The sequence below is a fragment of the Cricetulus griseus genome, chromosome X (genome assembly GCF_003668045.3).
Source record: "Cricetulus griseus strain 17A/GY chromosome X, alternate assembly CriGri-PICRH-1.0, whole genome shotgun sequence".
NCBI lineage: Eukaryota > Metazoa > Chordata > Mammalia > Rodentia > Cricetidae > Cricetulus > Cricetulus griseus.
In genome coordinates, this window is record NC_048604.1 from 94,693,351 (window position 1) to 94,713,072 (window position 19,722).

A 19,722-nucleotide genomic window follows, 5' to 3' on the forward strand; every position below is an offset into this window, starting at 1 on the left:
CAGCATGTCCAAACACCTGGTTGGTATTGACATTGTTTGATGCAGTGATAATCATCCTATATGTCTGGCAGGGTGTGGACGAGCATAAAGATATCAGCTGCCACACAGGATGTTGTGTTGTACATCTTGGAACAATGTTATCTCTTCATGACACAAGAATAACCCTTCACATCTTTGTCCAGTATCTAGTACTGTCTGTGCTTTTCATGACATCAATTCTTATTCTACAGGTCAAGAGCTTCTCCTGCACTTGTCATTTCTCTGCCCAGATTAATTCCTGGGAGATAATACTGTAAGAATATGATATCACAAATATCCAGTTGAAGATTGACATAGTACTATGACAGTAGGTGTCTTGCTAAATTGAAACTTCTTTGCTTGTTAGCATTAAGCTGAAAATGAAATTGGTACATTTATAATTACATGTCAATGTCCCTTTCTGAGTGGCAGTATATTTTGTAAATATGAGAAAACCGGTGTGGTATGAGACATCAACATGGTTTCATTATGTAATATTTAGGGGAAACGTTGAAATGTTTCTAACAGATACCAAATACCAATACCAATGTGTCCAGCATTCTGTCATATCAAAACTCATATCTTGTTATATGTGTGTGTGTGTTTATGACACATTAAGTATGCACAGATATATTTCTCTAATGAAACTTGTGTATCTTATGGTTTGATAAAATAATTATTTTCTTTACTCTCTCTCTCTCTCTCTCTCTCTCTCTCTCTCTTTCTCTCTCTCTCTCTCTCTAAATAAAGAAACAGACTCTTCCCATCTAGCTGAAGCTCTTTCCCTGTCCCATTGCTTTTACTCTGAGTCCTTGCTGCGTCTCCCCAGGTGTTCTGAGGCAGCCACAATTTTATGAGGAAACCAGATGCTGGGAAAGTAGTCTCTGCCTGCAAGAAATGTAGTGGCAGGGTGGCTGCTCCTTAGACTTTGGTGTGGAGGAGGAAGAACCACATGTCAGGGAGCAGGGTGCTATTTCGAGGATTCTCTATACATTTACACTGCTCTTGGTCAGTGCATTTGGTGTAATGGTTTGTATTTAGTGATTTCCTCCTATCTCCAACAAGAGGGTAATTTTGAAAAGTGGTTTCTCACAAACTAGAGCAGTGTGTGTTGGGAATGCTGCACACAGCTGTTATCCCACTGTTATGTCTGACTCAAAAGGAAGCTTTTCCTTCAGGAAGAAATACATAGAATCTAGGGGAAGATGACTAGTGATGCCTGTTTCCCTCATTCTCTGTCAACTCTGAGCCCTGGGGACCTTGCTCAGTCAATCCTATGTAGCCCTTCTGTTCCATAGAGAAGTCCCAGAACACATTCTGAACAGGTTAGTGGGATGCTGAGCTCCTGATTGCCCCCTGGTGTCCATGATACCAGCTTGCTCTGTTTCTGTGTATTACTGGCGCCCAGAGAGGAAATGTATGTTGCAAGCTAGGACATCAGCTGGGGTGGAGAGTGAGGATCCATTCAACCAATTGTATAAATAAGATGAGACATGTTTTGGCTCACCCACTCAATATGCTGCATCTGGCTTAGTGTGACCATCCGTTACCTTAATGTTCATCTCAGAAAGCTGTGCACTGCCTGAGACAAGCATTAAAATATCCAAGTACGGGCTGGAGAGATGGCTCAGCGGTTAAGAGCACGGACTGTTCTTCCAGAGGTCCTGAGTTCAATACCCAGAAACCACATGGTGGCTCACAACCACCTTAAATGAGATCTGCATGCAGGCAGAAGACTATACATAATAAATAAATAAAATCTTAAAAAAAATTTCCAAGTACTTACTTGTCATGTTTCTGGTCTTCTAAGACAAAATATTAGCACATTTAGAATTAAAGATTATCTTCTTCTGGTTTGAGTGCTCATGTTGTTCTTTTTAATTGAAATAATCTACAGTAAAGTACAGAGGCTTTAGAAGTGCAGCTTGATGACTTGTTTAGTATTTATATGCATGTGTAACTATCACCAGACCAAATTATACAACCTTTCATCCTCCCAACAGGCTGCTCTGGCCTGTCTCCTCTCTTCATCCTCTACTCTGTGGGAACCTCCCCAAAAGTGACCATTGTGGGTTTTTGTTTTTTTATGGTTTTTTTTTGTTTGTTTGTTTGATTTGAGACAGGGTTTCTCTGTGTAGCCCTGGCTGTCCTGGAACTCACTCTGTAGACTGGGTTGGTCTCGAAATCACAGAGATCCACCTGACTCTGCCTCCCAAGTGTTGGGATTAAAGGCATGTGCCACCACTGCCTGGCTGGTGAGTATTGTTTTAAGATCTTTCGCCAGTAATGGTTTTTGCCTGTTGGTGGACTTTGATGAAATTGTATAGTATGTAATCTTTTGTGTCTGGTTTCCTACAGTTAGCATTATATTACCTTGATATTTATTTGTGGTATTATGTGTAGGTTTTGTGTGTCTGGTGTATGCATGCATGTGTATGAGTGCACACGACTGTGCATGTGGGTGGGTACAGAGGGAGATGTTGGGTGTCCTACTGTACTTCTCTGTCTTATCCCCTTGAGACAAGGTTTTTCACTACATCTTGAGCTGTTAACCAGCAAACCCCAGTAACTGTTCAATTCCTAGCTCACCCCACCCCCCCACCCTGGGATTCCATGCTCATGTGGCCACACTGGCTTTTTACTTTAGTGTTGGAGATTGGAACTCAGGTCCTCATGCTTTCATAGTAAGGGCTCTTATCCACTAAGCCATCTTCCCAGGTCTGGTGTGGTTTTTAAAATAGCACTTAACTGTTTAATCCTGATAGCAAATAACATTTTGCACAGTAGTCCTCAATCCATTAATTTTCCTGAAGATACCTCTGTGATGACACATTTAGCCTTCAGCATCTTTTACTGATGACAAAAAGGCTGCTTAGAGATTTGAAGCATTGCCCCCAAAGTCACGCCCCTAGTCAATGATGCCAGTACTACTTCTAACTTTCTGGCTCACACTGTTCGTTCTCTTTGCTCATTATGAAGCCTGTATCTTACTCTCTGTCATGGATGGTAGAAGACATAAAGAGAGAATAAAAAGATGAGAAGGGGGAGAGTTCCCACAAATTTGCCTTTGGTTGGTGTTTGACCATGTCATGTTTTGGTTTTAGACTGAACAAGTAATTTAAAGAGTCAAGCTAGTAACCCCTGAATACCTGAGTACTGTGTAAAGGTCGGGAGAGAAGAGCCGAGCCAGCTAGGCAGCTGGCCACATACAGGCCAGAAAAGATTCTCACTACATTGGGGCTGTTTCTCCTCTGAATATGGATCCACCATTTTGGCTCTACACAAACCAGTACCTCTGGGGAGCAGTGATAATGTGGGGAGTTCTCCATTTCCTTCTCTTGGATAGACCTCAGAGGTATACTCAAACATCCTTGCTGTATTGCTGTCTTATTGGTGGCCTTAGTTTTGCTGCACATGTCATATTTCCATTGTTAAGGCACCAGATTTGAGGTGAAAAGAATATGGCTTTCTTTTGCCATCTCAAAGAGGTTTGCTGATAGCCCCCATCTCTTGTACTGTAGTTAATTGTTACTGTCATGGCTAATTTACACATGATGACATGTGTGTATGAATCCCTACAAGCCTTTGTAGCTCACAGTTCTGTACCAGGATGTAGCCTCTATCTTTGAGATAGTAATACCTAGCATTTTAATAAGTGTGCTTAATTGTCACAAAGCTGAGACTGAGGAAGGGGGACTATGAATACCCAGTCTGGGGGAAATCCAGAGTCCTGCAAACTTGACTCAGAACCTCAGAGAGCTCCAAGTGTGGGGCTGCTTCAACTGATTGGCAGGAATTGCTTTTCTGTCAGGTGCACCCTCCTCTGCAGGAAGGAGTTCTTTCATAATCATGATAAAGGACTCAGTAGATTTGAACCTGGATCACCTTGGGTTTATGGGTAGAAGTGCAGAATCCTTTAAGTATGCTGAGAAGCATTTATTGGTCACCTCTGGAGCCTCAGGCAGAGTGCTTCAAGTATACTCCCTAAGTCTAGCTCTTTGGGGGAGGCCAGATCTGTCAGGGTAGTACTGCTTCTTTATACCTTTGTGCCTTGGTTTACTCTTGCATCCTGGCTGTGTCTCAGGAGGAGCAAGTGGAAACATACATGTGAAAGTATTTTGCAAGTGTCAAGTTGTGTCGTTGGGACCTTTTCATCATGTGTTTTAGAGCATCCTGATAGGTACCTGTGATGTCAGAATTCAATGCAGGCATAGTATTGGCCAACTTGTGTTTGCATGGTAATTGATGCCATGGGGACAGCATGCATCCCAAGTATTTCTAGCTACAAACAGTCATGGGACTGACAGCTTGCTGTGATTTGAAAAGTTTTTGAATGAAAAAGTTAGGCCTGTGGTCTTTTGGAAGCACCTAGAGATTTCAGCAGGAGGATGACACACCAGACATTTATTTTAGAAATGCCTGTGGTGGCGTGGTGGAGCCTAAACTGGGAGTGGAGAGACTGGAGGTAGGTAGACATTGTTGTAATCAAGGCAGAGCTCAGAGAAGAGTAAGTAGAGAAGAACCCTGAAGCTAGTCAGCTGGGGTTCCGATTCTGTTCTTTTATTTAGTTCTCTGGGTGTATTAGTCTGTGACTGGGACTTGTGTACAGCTGAGACACTGCTAACTAGGTAAAGCTCTTAGGGTGGGCTTTGACACATTGTGTACAGTCATATCGAATCTGTCATTTTAACTTTCAGTATACAACTAGTAGTGCTGGGAATATTCACAGTGCCATAGAACAGTTAACACTATTCTCAAAGTCACAAGCAGGAGTTTTATGACTATTAAACTCCTCATTTGCTTTTCCCTGTTCCTAAAGTAACCTCTAACATAGTTCCCGAATTTGCCTATTTTAAAGAGCTCATAGAAGTGAAATAATGTATTTGACCTTTTATGTCTGGCATATTTCACTTAGCGTGTTTTCTGTGCTCATCTGTGTTGCATTGTGTATCAGAACTTCATTTTTTAAGGCCAAGTACTATTCCATTGTATAGATGTACAGCAGTCTATTTATCCATTTATCCTTTCATGACCCTTCAGTTTCTTCCTTCTTTTGGCTATTATAAATAATTTGGTAAGCATTGGCATATGTCTGTCTGTCTGCGTCTCTGCTTTCAGTTCTTTTGAGTATATTCCTAAGAGTAGAATTGCTGGGTCCTGTGGAGTTCTTTATTTAACTTTGGGGAACTACTGCACTGTCTTCCACTATTTTACATTTTCTTCAGTCATACAGAAGGGCTTCATTTGCTCCAAATCCTCCCTCCCTTCCTCCTCTTCCCCTCTCTCCCTTCCCACTTCAATTCAAGATTCTTTGTCATTTGAAGGGGTATCTCATTGTTAATTTGGTTTCCACTTCCCTAAGGACCAATGAGTGAGCACTTTGGCATAAGTGTATTGGCTATTTGTACTTTTCCTTTGGAGAAATGTCTAAGGTTTTGCTTTTGTCTTTTTTTCAAGACAATAGAGGAAGAATAGAGAGAAACAGAGAGAGGAAGTGGTCAAGCCAGACTGGGAGACTGGTTAGATAGGGGACAAATGTGACTTTTCCAGCCTGGGTAAGTCAACAGATAATGGGGTGCCAGATAGGATAGACCTCTTCCCTTGTGAAAGGGAGTGGTTAGAGGAAGGCATTGGCCGTCCACAGGGTACACTGAGGCAAGGCATTGTTCAGGTGAGGAGCTTGCAGAAGAGTTCAGTGCCTTGTCATGTACCCTGTTGCCTTTTTTCTAGAAAAAATTGAGTTTCTTATAACCAAGAAACAACTTAAGAACTTTAGTCAAATATGAACAGTCGTGGAGGTGGGGGATGACAAAGAAATGTCGTGTGTCTAGGCAAGCTTCTAGTGATATCTTTCTGTTCTGCTTGCTTCTGGTAGGTTGGTCCTTTACAGCCAGCCTGCTCAAGTCATGCTGCCCTACAGGACCAGGACCTGTGTACTGTTGAGAACCATAGCTTCTGAGATTTCTACTGAGCATTTTAGCATTTCAACCTTTGTTCTCCTCTTTACATTCTCCCAGATATGTGCCATTGATGGTGAATGGCATCATCCACCATGGTCCACTCAATGTCTTGGGATTACTCCCTGGCAAAGGTGGATAGCTGTTGTTAGCAACCGTTAGAGAAACAAGTACATTTGGTGGTTTCTTCTCTTGTCTTCAAGAGCCATAGCCGGCTGGCAGCCATCATGTGGCTCAGGCAGACAGTGTTTGCAGATTGTCCCCTGATACCATCTGCCTGTGAGGCTACAGGAAGCCCCAGCAACTGCTGTTGTAGCAGGTGCCAGGGCTGCTGAGGTGGGAGGCCCTGGACACACAAACATATGCACACACACATATGCACACAGGCACATATGAGAAACTTTGTGTGATATGCAGAGGTACTGCTGCTGTGTGGGTCTCAGTTATGTCAGCTGAAACTCTCAGCTCAGCAAGGCTCCAGCCCAGTTGTTGGTTTCCGGTGAGGCCCTGGTTAAGGAGCAATAGAGGGTGAGGCTGTTGTGAAGAAAGCTATCGACTGGTTTAGGGGTGGAGACAATGTTTTGACAAGCATTTGTTATTTTCTTTCCACCTCAGCCTAATGACTCAGAGGGGTAGAGGGGATCAACCTCTATTTCTTACCCTGCTGTTTTTAAACCACACATGTCTTATCCATGAGTCCTCCTGCCATTGAGGCTTCAGGCCTGGCTCCCTAAGCTTTGGTTTGTACATAAGTCAGTGTGATCATGGGCTCAGACAAGCATAGAAATGACTTGTTTGGTTTGGAAGAATTCCTGTGTATAAGACCTGTATTTGTGTGAGTAAGTATCATTTTGGGCCATTAATGATTTTGTAAAGGATTATGTAAGTTATCAAAGCAATAAAAAAGTGTGTGTTGACTATTCCTTATCCAAAGTGCTTGGGACTAGAACCATTTCAGTTTTAGGATTGGAGGGGAGGTCTTTGCATTTACCTGATGAGGTATCTTACAGTTAAATTCCAAATCTAAGCACAAAATTAATTTGTTTCATGTATGCACATAGACTGAAAGTAATTTTATGCACCATTTTCAGTGTACCTCTGTTTTAGTTGTAATCTATCACATGGGGTCAGGTGTGGAAATTTCCACTTGTGGGATCATGTCTGTGATCAAAAAGTTTTGCATTTGGACCAGTTCATGTCATGTTTTATGTTAGCAACATTCAGCCTGTGACTAAGTCATGCATTGACTGTAAAAGATTCAGCGTTCTCTCTCTCTCTCTCTCTCTCTCTCTCTCTCTCTGTGTGTGTGTGTGTGTGTGTGTGTATTGTGCATGTATGTGTGTATGTGTGTTCACATGTGAAATGTGGAGGCCAGAAGAGGATGCTTGTGTCTTGCTCTGTCATTCTGTCTTAGTCCTTTGATACAGGGTGGTTCTCAACCTGTAGGTCCAAACCCTTTTGGTAGGTCACATATCAGATACCCTGCTTATAAGATGTCCTGCATATCAGTATTTACATTATGATAGATAGCAGTAGCAAAATTACAGTCATGAAGTAGCAATGATATAATTTTATGCTTGGGGTCACCACAACATGAAGAACTGTATTAAATGGTTGCAGCATTAGGAAGGTTGAGAACCACCGATATAGGGTCTCCTATTGAACTTGGTGCTAGGCTGGTGGCCAGCAAGCCCCAGAAGTTGTCCTATATCTTCCCCAACCCCTGACATTTCTGGAGTTACCAGTACACATGCAATAACAACAGGCTTTTTACATGGGTGCTGGGGAGTCTAGCTCAGGTTTTCATGTTTGCAATCTTACTCATTGAGCCATTGCCTTAATCCCAAGATCCAGATCTTTAAAATTGTATCAGTTGATTAATTGATTGGTTATAAGGAGGTCAGAAGAAAACTTTCTAGAATTGGTTCTCTCCTTTAACCATGTGGGTCCCAGGAATTGAATTCAGGTCATTTAGTAAGTTCCTTCATCCACTTACTGTGCCATCTTGCTGCTCCCGAGAGCCAGATATTAAATGAGTTTTGGTAGAAGTCCACTTAGATGAAGGCCAGCAAGCACTATAAAAGGTTGGACATTTCAGGCTTCATTTCTGTAACATCTCTTCAACTCTGGAATTTGGGCATCAAACTTGACATAGAAAATACACATGAATGCATTTGTGTGCTAATGAAATTTTATTTACAAACTAGTATGATGGGCTGGAGCTTGCTGGCCTAAAATGATAGTCATTATTTTTGTCTGTCATTTAGCTCTTATCCATTTTTTGGTCAAGAATTAAAAAGCTGGAGGAACTTGAGAACTACAAATGCATTTAAATCATCTTTTGAGTTTGGTATAATTATGAGCATAGTGGTGATTTGCAGATGTAGTTTTGCTAAACCTTTGTTGAGAAGAATAGAAATCAAAGCTTTTGAAGTGGGGCATGTGCTTGGCTGGGGCATAGTTGAAAAAAGTAAAAGAAGCCATAATTGAGAGTTATATGCTGGTGCTTACATTTCAGTCATTCTCTTGATGTTCATGTGGAATGGCCCCAGTCATATAAGGTAACCTTTACTATACTGGGCATTATTCCACTCTATAGGACTAGGTATTTCTTTAAAAAATATAAGAAGGAAATTATGAAAATTCAGACAACGGTGTCTGCCAAATATTGTGCTGTGCTTATGTGGCATTATTATGGTTCATTTCCAGAGGGATGAAGAGGCACCCCAAAACTTCAGACTATAAACACTTCCTTCCCTTTCTCTGTCCTCACAGGAAATAAAGAAAGATATGAAGAAAGACCCCCTGTCCAACAAAGCTCCGGAGAAGCCCATGCACGATGTAGCTGCTGGAAATGCTTTGCTGTCTTCTGAAACCATTTTAAGAACCAATAAGCGAGGTATGGCAAAGGGGAACCTTTCTCCCTGCACATGGGCACATCTGGAAACCTTTGTATGCATGATGTCAAACTGAGCATTGCTGAAAAGTTAGAGTTTTTGTCTTTCTGGTTTTTAGTATAAATTTTGTACATACATACACACACATACCTACATACCTACATACCTACACACACACACACACACACACACACACACACACACACACACACGCACGCACGCACGCACGCACGCACACACACACACACACACACGCATGCACACGCACACACTTAGTAACTCTGTAGTAAAAAGAACTAATTTTTTTCAGAGGAAATTTGAGCAAACTTGTAAGTGATTTATTAAGGGGTTTAGCTTCAACCTTCATACCTATTTGTGTGGGTGAAAGATGAGTTTAGAGAGCAACAAGGCAAGGCTGATCTGAGAATGTCTGCCCATACTCTCCTTTGAATTAAAGTCAACTCTGTTAGCATCTCTCTCTCTAACTGCCCAGATCCCCAGCACAGATCCTAACTCCCTTTGTTTATAAGGAAGATTGTTCAAAGGTGGAGCCTTTAACAATCACAGTCTTGTTTTCCTTCTTTTTGACCTTAAATCACTTTAGGCATAAGCTTATTAAAACTGCTTTGTTCACCATCTACCCTGGTCATAGCTGTTTTTGAATGATGTGAGAGGGAATGTAAGATTCCGGAGTGAACCCTACTGAGTTCTGGACTATGGGCACACTTGGTACTGTTAGGATTCCCTGACCTTGGGTCAGTCAGGGCCCACAGTGAGCTGAGCATGCCCTTGCAAGGTCAGACTTCAGCTGCCCTCTTTTCCTGGGCTTACTATGTCCTTAAAAGGGAATTGAGAGCTTTTCAAAACCAGCAGGAAGAAATGTATTAGCAAAGGGTTCCATTAACAAGGGGAAAAAAAAGAAGCAAGTTTACATAACCACAGGCAAGAACAGCTAATCTTTCATAAAATTTAGACAGCATGAGAATTTGTAAAATAAACTGCCCATTGATCCTAGTTCTGGTGACATTTGCTTTGCGTCTCTCTTCTCTTCCATTGCCCCTTCCAGCTGCTCTAGGTTCCATTTCCTATTTTGAATTATTCACATGAAATATTGGCTACAGGCCCAAGTTCGTTAACAGCTATAGGATTTTCTTTCTTTCCCATCTTCTTTTAAATCTTATTGTATTAAAATTTGGGATTTCCCATTTTTAACAATTTAGCTTATGTTACTGTAAAACTATTATCTTTGCAAAGTACTTTCTTAATTCTTAAAAAAAAAACTTGTGTTTTGAGACAGAGTCCCACATAGCTCAGACTATCCAGGCCCAGGCTAGTCTTGAACATTTTCCTGTTGTTCAAGTCTCATAGTTCCTGGTATTTAGCATATAAAAACCCCAAGTACAAAATCCTGGTCTTAATCTGGCTGTTAGGCCTAAGGTAGAAGAAGGCTAAAAACAGTCAAGTAAAGCACCCCTTGGAACTCATTTAATCCTCTTGCCTCAACCTCCCCAGTGCTGGCATAACACCATGTCTGGCCTGGGCTGACATGCTCAGCTCTCCATTCTTGCATGTAGATTCCCCAAGTCCAGAGGAGACTATAATTTTGAATTTAAGGGATGGAGTCCAGTGAGTCTTCTTTCTGGCTCCTGGAAGCTGTCCCCTTCCTATGGTTCTTCTCAAGTCAGTGGGTCCAGCCATTCCATACACAGTGACCAGTAGTAAGGTCTTTCTGGTCAGCCCTGCTATTTTATAAACTCAGTAAGAGACTTAATTAATTTCAGAAGAGAAGGAATTAATTAAGGCAAAGAATGAAGGTAATTATGTGCATGGGTTCAGTGAAATTACCTGAGAACTTTAAGTCAACTAAAGAATACAACTTTTAAGATTATTGTTTCTTTAGAACTGAAACTCTGGCCTTTTTCTCTTCTTTTTTGGGGGGGTGGTGGTGGAGTTTTTCTAGGCAGGGTTTCTCTGTGGCTTTGGAGGCTGTCCTGGAACTAGCTCTTGTAGATCAGGCTGCCTCTGTTTCCCGAGTGCTGGGATAAAAGGTATGCGCTACCATAGCCCGGCCTGAAACTCTGGCCTTTAAGTTCCCCAAATGGAATTTCTAGTTCACCAGAAAAATGAGTTCCAAGGGGTACTTTACTTGACTGTTTTTAGCCTCCTACCTTAGACCTACAGCCGGATTAAGACCAGGCTTTTATAGTTGGGTTTTTTATATGCTAAATACTAGGAACTATGCAACTTGAACCACAGGCAAAGACATCCTGTAACTGTGAAGCCCATATCAGCCCATCTCCATTCTGTTCCAGGCTTCACACTGACCTACCAGGTCACCTGGGCCAAACATCAATTCCCAGCTGAAGGGAAGCATTGTGTATCAGGATGAGGGCTGTTTGGTCCTCCCCCATGCCATTAAGACTAACACTATTTTGCCCCTCCTTATAATAATTAGTGTGTATGGTGGACGCTGATTGGCCTTGTCAGGCCAGATAAATAGTTTATTGTACTGATCTCAAAAGCTACATTTTATCCCACCCAAAATCAATAGAAAAAAAACACACCCCTTCCCCTTAAAACAAAGATCAGAAACTAAATCTGTGGGAGGTCATTCTAGTTCTTCCTAAACACTTATGTAATTTTTTCAAGTTATTGAAGTCCACCCTCCCCCTTTTGTTTTCATCAAGCTTTGTTCTTAAAACCTTTAGGGTACTTTGGTCTGTCAGTGTCATTATAGCTATGATTAAGGAAGAAACTTGGTCTTAGGGTTTGAAGTCTGTTTTGATTTGCTAATGTGGGATCTTTCTTCAGGTATATGAATCAACCTTGTAATCCCACCTCTGACCCTGTGAGAATTTAGCAGAAAACACAAATTCCCTTCAATTTAGTCAAAGATGAGAGGGCTCTTTTCTTTCTATGAGCCTTGTCATTTGATTCAGGCCTGGAATTGGTTTAGTGAAGAAAGAGTCTATTCTAGTCTGACTCTGACTCTGACTCTGACTCTGAGGTTGAGCCACATCACTGGGGCTCAAGACAGCCTTAGCTGAAGAAGTTTACTCAGTTGTATCCAGCTGTTACTTCAGCAATTACAGACATGTTTTAGTACTTGGCAATCTGGACTAAGCAGAAGAACTCTGGGAAAAGGGCAGGAGCATAGAACATAACTGTTAGGACATGATTAGCATCAGTGTGACATTCAGAGTTTCTAAGGCTGATTTATGGAGGGACAGGAATGACTCCTTGGGTTTACTGTTTGAGAAGAAGAAAGATGCAGCTGAAGTACAAAGAGAAAGCCAATTATCCCAGGTGGCTTGAGAGCCATCAGCTACCCATTGGGGCATTACAGCATCAGGCAGGTGCAACTGTTTCTACCTTTGGTCACAGTGACAGAACTTTTGACCCCGACAAAACTAGTTGAAAGTAACTTTTTATTTTATAATTTCTTTTCTGTTAAATCCATACAGAAGAATGATAGGCCCTCCTAAATTGGAACATGAATGGGTAAAGGGAATGTTTTTAAAAAATGTTCAAAAACATGAGTTGAGAAGCAAAATTGAATAAAATGGAAGTTTTAACAGGTATTAGCAAATATGTTCCTAAAGATGAATAGTTGGCTTTGTCCATCTGAATGTTCTTTTCTACTTTAATTCAAAACAAAATTAAAATCATGTGGTTTCATCTTTTATCTGATTAGTTCTGTCCATGTGATGAATTGTATATGGAGGCTATAGTCTATTCTCCACTGGCCCGGGTGAAGACCCAGTTTTATGCCTGGGTCTGGCCTCCATCATTAGCAGGCCAGGGGGGAAACTGTGCCTCAAAATCCCCCTCTTTGCAGCCTGTGATTTTGGATATTGTTACTTTTTTACAAAACTTTTTGGTGAACAGCAGTGAACATTTTGTAGCATGTGTTTATTGCATGCCAACTCTAGACCCAATTTAGTGTCTGGTGCTTCTACAAAGACTAGAAACCCAGCAGGCAGTCCTGCCTGTAAGCACTCCAGGCTATGTGCCACATGAGGAACATTGAGAAAGCACTGCCCATTGCTTACAGCTTTTTAAAGAACAAGGTTGGGGGTTATCTCTTGTTTGCTTTTGTCTTTCTTAATGTGAAGCCACTCGATGAGTTTCTGGTTGGCTTTATGTGTCCTTGTTTCTATTTCCAGTTTATCATGCATTCAGTGTTTGGTAAGTGTCTATTGTATTTTGTGCATTTCCTATTCTTTGCTATTCCTACTGTTATTGTTATGCTCTCCTGATACAAACTATATTTTATAATCATCTTTTTAAGCCGCTCTGCTACTTTGGCATCTGCCTTCTGAAAGATAAACTGCTTCCTACCATCTTTATTTAAGGTTATGCATTTGCACTTTAGTACGCCTTCCAGAGAGACCTTCGGAATGATCTGACAGTTTTAAAGATGTTATTGGTAACAGGTCTATCTCTGATGCTGTGAGGTGAGATCATCTGTCTCATGTGAGATTCTGGTTAGGATGGGGCCAGGGTTGCTCCCTGAACTGGTAGAAGGTGGATCTGACTTTACAGAACATTGCTCTGTGGGTTCTGTTCTGATACATTTTATCATCTTCTTCTTACTCAAAAGCCTTCCTTAATGGAAGGACCAATAAATGTTCTGCCTCTGGTGACACACTGTTGCTTTAGAATCAGCATGGAAAACCTTCAGAATTCATTTGCATGTGGATGGGTGGTGCTTGCATGCCCTTCATGTATATATGGGCCTCATATTTGCCACACAGAAGTGCTCTCCGTTTGTATCTACCACCCATAGCTCTTCAGCAAATTGAACTAATGTGTACCCTCCTTGCCCTTGTATCAGCAGTGGTCATTCCAGTCCCTAAACAGATCAGGCCAAGTGACCACTCTCCCCCTTCACCTTTTCCTGAAAGGGAAATGTATTTTTAAAAATTCCATTTCTTTACCATCTACCTTGACTACCTGGGATAATACACCAAAGTGTCAATTGGACTGATTCATGAGAATTTGGGTGAGGGTTAGAGTATGTTCATACATGTGTAAATATGCACATGATGTCATGGAAAGCACATCATGGCTCAGAGGCTCAAAGGCATGGAAAATATTTTTGAGATAAGGTTTCCCTATGTAGTTCAGCCTTGACTCAAATTCACTAGAGATTCCTTTGTCTCGGTCTCCTGAATGCTTGGGTTACAAGCATGCACCATCATGCCTTACAGGTGGCATGGAGCTTGAAGGTCTTGGGTTCTTTGATGGAAATTATCAGTAAGCAAAAGATACAGAAAGTGCATCCTTAATAAAGAAAATCTGAGTTTGGGAATTTAGCTCAGTGGTAGAGTGCTTAAAGCTGGATTTTGTCTTCAGCTTTGGGAAAAAACAAAACAAAACCAGACAGAGTAACTCACTTGGCTCCTGGTGATCTGTTATTAAGTTTTATGCAGAACCCGGGGCTTTTCTGGTAGAAAGGAGGCTTTTTCCTTTCAAATGTGAATTTCCCTGTGGCTAACTAGGTATCTGAAACTGTGGCATTTCGGGTCAGGCTGCCCTTGGTGTATTTAAATCTGCTGTTGATTTTCCCTGGAGAGCTGGCTTCTATGGACTGACAGAAGAGTCAACAGAAGGCATAACTATTGTGTGGATGGTGTTGCTTATCACCAGAGCTGGTCTTTCCTAGGGCACGTGAGAACTTAGAATTGAGGGAGTAAGAAAGAGAGTCACTTCTTAACATTTACATCTGTGTATGCATTTACAATCTTTTCCCAGAGGTCTTCATTCTGATATCTTTTAACTACTAGCCCTGGCCATATTTCTGGGATGGTTTTATTGGAGCCTTGTTAGGTTAGAGAATGTGTTGCCCTTGTTCATTCATTTTTGAGTAGTACTACAAGTCCAGCCGGGAGGTATAATTGGGGAAAGGGATAGAAAGAAGCTCTGTGGAGGGTTGTTGCTATTTCGTATCTGCACTTTTTTTTTCTGGGCAAGTCAATGGCAAGATTATTATTTTGAATTTTTCTTCTATTTTATATCTATCCCTCTTTAGCCTCTGTGTCCTGTACCCAAGACTTTAACACTACATAGAGTAACAGCTATCTTAGCACATGCATACTGGGTTTCCACCCAAGTCAGTCAGTCAGTCTCTAGAAGACATTTGATGTGGGATTGAAGTGGTGGCTCCACCTGGTGGCTTTTCTAGGAAACTTCTCTTGTTCACCTTTGAGGATGCCTTTGGCTCCACTAACTCAGTTTCTCATTTTTTTCCACCACACATCCATAGCTTCTCACAGTCCGCAAACATTTCCTTCAGCCCCCTGCTTTCCTATCTCAAATTTGCTAACTGGACTCATAGAATCTGGTTCTCGATCCTTGTCTACCTGTGATACCCCCACTAACCAGGATTTTTTTCAATTAAGAATTATACACAGCTAGGCAATGGTGGCACACCCCTTTAATCCCAGTGCTTTTGTGGTAGGGGAAGGTTGATCTCTAAGTTTGGGGCCAGCCTGGTCTACAGAGTGTCATGCATGTATATACTGATCAGAATTCTTAATAAATTTTGTTTGTTTTGAAACAAGGCCTCACACTGTATTTCAAGCTGGCATAGAATTCACTGTGTTGCTCAGGCATATTTGAACTTATGACAGTCCTCTTCTCTCAGCCTCCCAAGTGCTGGCATTACAGGAATGAGCCATCACACCCAGCTCTTGCTGATAACTATTAAAAAACAGAGGCGTGAGTTTAGGTGCAGATATTAATTTGGACAAAACAAAGAATCATGTTGAAATCCCTGTAGGTGAGCCAAAGTCTCCTCCTCATAGCTCCAAGTACTCTTAATTACTTCTTCACATCTTGTTGAACCTGTGTTTCCTCCAAGGAGCAATATTTTTTATTACTCGTGTTGTTTTCAGTTACCAGCAGGTGATGAAAGTAAAAGGCCAGCTGTCTCTGCTGGCTTCAAGTTGGTTTATAAATTCTGTGGGCAGCTTCTTCTTGCCTTGTTAGAATCATCCCAAACTTGGGATGTTACTGACCAGGATTATTTTGATAAGTCAAATGGCTGCTTTTAAATCTCTTGAGGTTTGTTTTGTTGATAAAATTGCTGATGTGCTTTATTTCAGCTGTACTTGTGGATTAGTCTGGGAATTTAACCACCATTTATAGCAGTTCCTGTGGGAAAATGCATTTAGTGTTCCCAACTGTCTTAGTTTGGGTTTTCTATTGCTGTGAAGAGACACTATGACCACTGCAACTCTTATAAAGGAGAACATTAATTGAGGTGGTAGCTTATAGTTCCAGAGGTTCCGTCCATTATCATCATGATAGGGAGCATGGTGGCATGCAGGCAAACTTGGTACAGGAGGAGCTGAGAGTCCTATGTCTTGCAGGCAAAGGGAAGTCTATTGACTGTCACACAGAGGGTAGCTTGAAAAAAAGAGACCTCAAAGTCCATCCCCACAGTGACACACTTCCTCCAAGGTCACAACTCTTAATATTGCCACTCCCTTTGGGGACCATTTTCTTTCAAACCACCACACCAACCCTCTGCAGATAGTACAACACAGGCATGTAATTTCCTGCTTGAGTTTTTCATATTTCTGGCAATAAAACCTTAGCCTGGAAAAGTCATGATCTATGTCACTGGGCACAGCTGAAGTTTGCTCTTGTTGCACAGGTGCTGACAACTGCCAATGATACAAAGTGTCGAAACTGACATAATCCAATCAGTACATTGTGCTCTGAGGACAGGCCTTGCTTACATTATATTGTACCATCATATAGGGTCCTTAGTTTCCTTAGTTTTCCTAGACCTGAGTATTCATGTTTGTCTGAATAAGCTGTGTAAGGGCTGGAAATATGTCTCAGTCAATGAAGTGCTTGTCACACAAGCATGAGAACCAATTTGGATTCCTAGTTCCCATGTAACAGCAGGGCATGGTGGTATATGCCTGTAATTTCAGTGATGGAGACACAAGGATTTCTGGGGCTTGCTGGCCATTCAGTCTAGCTGAATCAGGAACCTCCAGGTTCCATGAGAGATGCTGTCTCAAAAAGCAAGGTAGAGCTGAATGTGGTAGCCCTTGCCTCTAATCCTAGCACTCCTGAGGCAGAGGCGGGTGAGTTTATATTAGTTTGAGGTTCACTTGGTTCACATAGTGAGTTCCAGGCCAGTTCCAAACAAACAAGGTAGAGAGGTGATAGAGGATAATACTTGATGTTGACCTTTAGCCTCCATATACGTGTACGCACATGTGCATGTGTACCTGCATGCAAACACACACACACACACACACACACACACACACACACACACACACACACTCACGCAGGCACGCACGCATGCACGCAGCTGCAGCTGTGTTGTAAAATGTAGTGTTGTTGTGTATTTCTGTCTGCTAGGGAGACAACATTGCAGCAACTATGACATATTCAGGCAGAAACCAGGCTTACCATTTCCAATGTGTGTTGTATAGCACTTCAACCCTAGGAAATGCTTTCCAAGGGAGGCATGAGATGACATATACAAGGACAGGGAGGAATTATCTCTCGGCTAGTATTTCAGCTATAGTACTAACACCCTCTTATCCTGTCAGATGTCCTGTGGCAAGGAAACCTGCTTATCTGTGATCATTATTCTGAGTACTAGCTGGGACCCCATTTCAAGATGTGCTGGACTCCCACATGCAGGGCAAGGGCTTTGCTAAGGGTCTAAGACAAGACCTGGTGAGTTTTAAGTGAGAGAGGAGTGGGCTGCTGACGCTTCTAAAGCTGGTGGTCATGAAACTGAAGTGAGATGTCACTTGGAGGACAGTCTCTGAATGTGAACCTAGTGTTTGAGTTTTTCAAGTGACAAGCTGAAAGGAATCTTTCCCTAGTCCCCCAGTAATTTCTTGGGTCCTTGTGTCTAAGTGTGTGTCCATAGGCTGGGCTTTGGCATGAAAATTGGATTGAGAAAAGCCTGACCTAGTGATTTGTGAGCTTGGTCATTCTGGCCTACCTTAGTGTCAGCATCTAACTGAAAAAGTCCAGGGTACTTTGTATAGTCAGTCAGGCTCACACTAGCTGTATATCTCATTGCTTCCTACTTTGCTTTAATGGGAAGGAAATTGTGGATTTTCTCGCTACCATTAGACCCCTGAGTATACATGACAAATAGCTTTGTTCAGTCTCCATTTGTGAAAGAGGCTGCTGGTTTGAATTCAGACAATACATCTGCATGTGACTCTATGAGGAAAGCCCATATAAGCTGCCTTTTAGAGTTCTGAAATCATTCAATTACTAAAGTGTTGAAAGGTCGTTGATATAGAGAACCACATACTGATGTGACAGCCAAGTACACAGAGAGTGCATCTGCCTGGGGGACCCTAAGGCTAACCCCTTAGATCTGGAAACCTGACCTTTGTTAAGCTCTGTTTGATAGCCTCCTTTCCACAGAGACTTTTTTTTCTGAAAGGAGAATGAGTAGACAAGGAGAAGTGATTAAGTAGGGGTAGGCAATATGTAAGTGCTGGTCACATTTGTCGTCTTGTGTGGGGACAACAGCTAGCCTCTGTAAGTTATGGAGTAGGGGCATTTTCTTCTATTTACTATCTACTGTTCTACCATAACAGCCTAGGCATCATGCATGTCCTTGATGCCTTTTGCAGCCTCAGTCTTTGCACTCTTAGAATTTTGTTCTTGGGAAGCCTTGAGACAGTTGTGCACAAGCAATGAAGACATTTCATGTCCTGTGTCCCTAACCCATGGACAGGCAGATGGCAGCATGCAGCAGTGCCAGGCGGACTGCCCTTATTATCCCCATCATAATGAATAAGAGAGCAGCCAGCAGCTTCCCTTGTGTGTTCCTGTATGTGAGAATGAACATGGGCAAGGGTGGAGTGGGATGGGCCTGGCCTGCATGTTTCAGTTATGTTTTTCTGTAGACATGAATGAGTCTAGCAGCAGCAGGGCTTTGGGGCAGAGTGGCTGTTGGGAGGCCCCACACTCCATTCCTGTGGTCCCAGCAGCATCTGTGGAACTTGAGACAGATTGCATATTTAATCTGTTTTCTAATTTTCCCATCATTAAAACAAAGCTACTACTTTTGGTTAATTCCCTGAACAATTTTGAGTATTAAAAATAAGGGAAGGGAATAGGTGTTAGGCTACATAGATAGCTCAGTCAATAATGCATTTGCCTTGCAAGCACAAGGACCTGAATTTCAACCCCCAGGTCCCATGTAAAACAGCTTGATTTGGTGGCATGCACTTTGAATACCAGTGCCGGGGAAAGAGAGATAGGCGAAACCCTGAGGCCTGTTGGCTATCCAGCTTAGTCTACTTGAAAACTTCCATGCCAGTGAGCATTCTAGGCCTGTTTCCAAAATAAAGTAGCTGGTAGCTGAGGACCATACCCGAGGTTGTCCTCTAGCCTCCATGTACATGAACTCACATGAAACACACACACACACACACACACACACACACACACACACACACACACACACACACACACACACACACACACACACACACACACCCCAGAGGGAGACAGACAGGCAGACAGACAGACATAGAGATAGAGACAGACACACACAGGAGAGAGAGAGGGAGAGAGAGAGAATATGAATAGGTATTGGCATTTAAGGTAGTTATCAATCTCATTATAGGGGAAGGACATTTAAGGAAGCCCCTCCACTATTACTTAGATTCTTAGTTGGGGTTATCCTTGTGGATCCCTGGAGATTTCCCATTAAGCCCATAATGGCTCCCTCTATTAAGGTATCTCCTTGCTGTCTTTCTCTGTTCTTCCCCCAACTCAATCTTCCTGGTCCCTCATGTTTTCCTCGTCTCCCATTCTCTTTCTCCTACCTCCCTCCCCCT

At 42.1% G+C, this 19,722-nt stretch overlaps 1 protein-coding gene across 1 annotated transcript in view; it reads left to right on the forward strand.

The window, feature by feature from the left end:
* The window catches only part of Sh3kbp1 (SH3 domain containing kinase binding protein 1), a 339,181-nt gene that overhangs the window by 119,750 nt on the left and 199,709 nt on the right, over positions 1 to 19,722 (forward strand). The window contains exon 3 of the mRNA XM_027432702.2: positions 8,751 to 8,874. Coding sequence (XP_027288503.1) covers positions 8,751 to 8,874 — 124 coding nt within the window. The remainder of the gene's footprint in view (positions 1 to 8,750; positions 8,875 to 19,722) is intronic.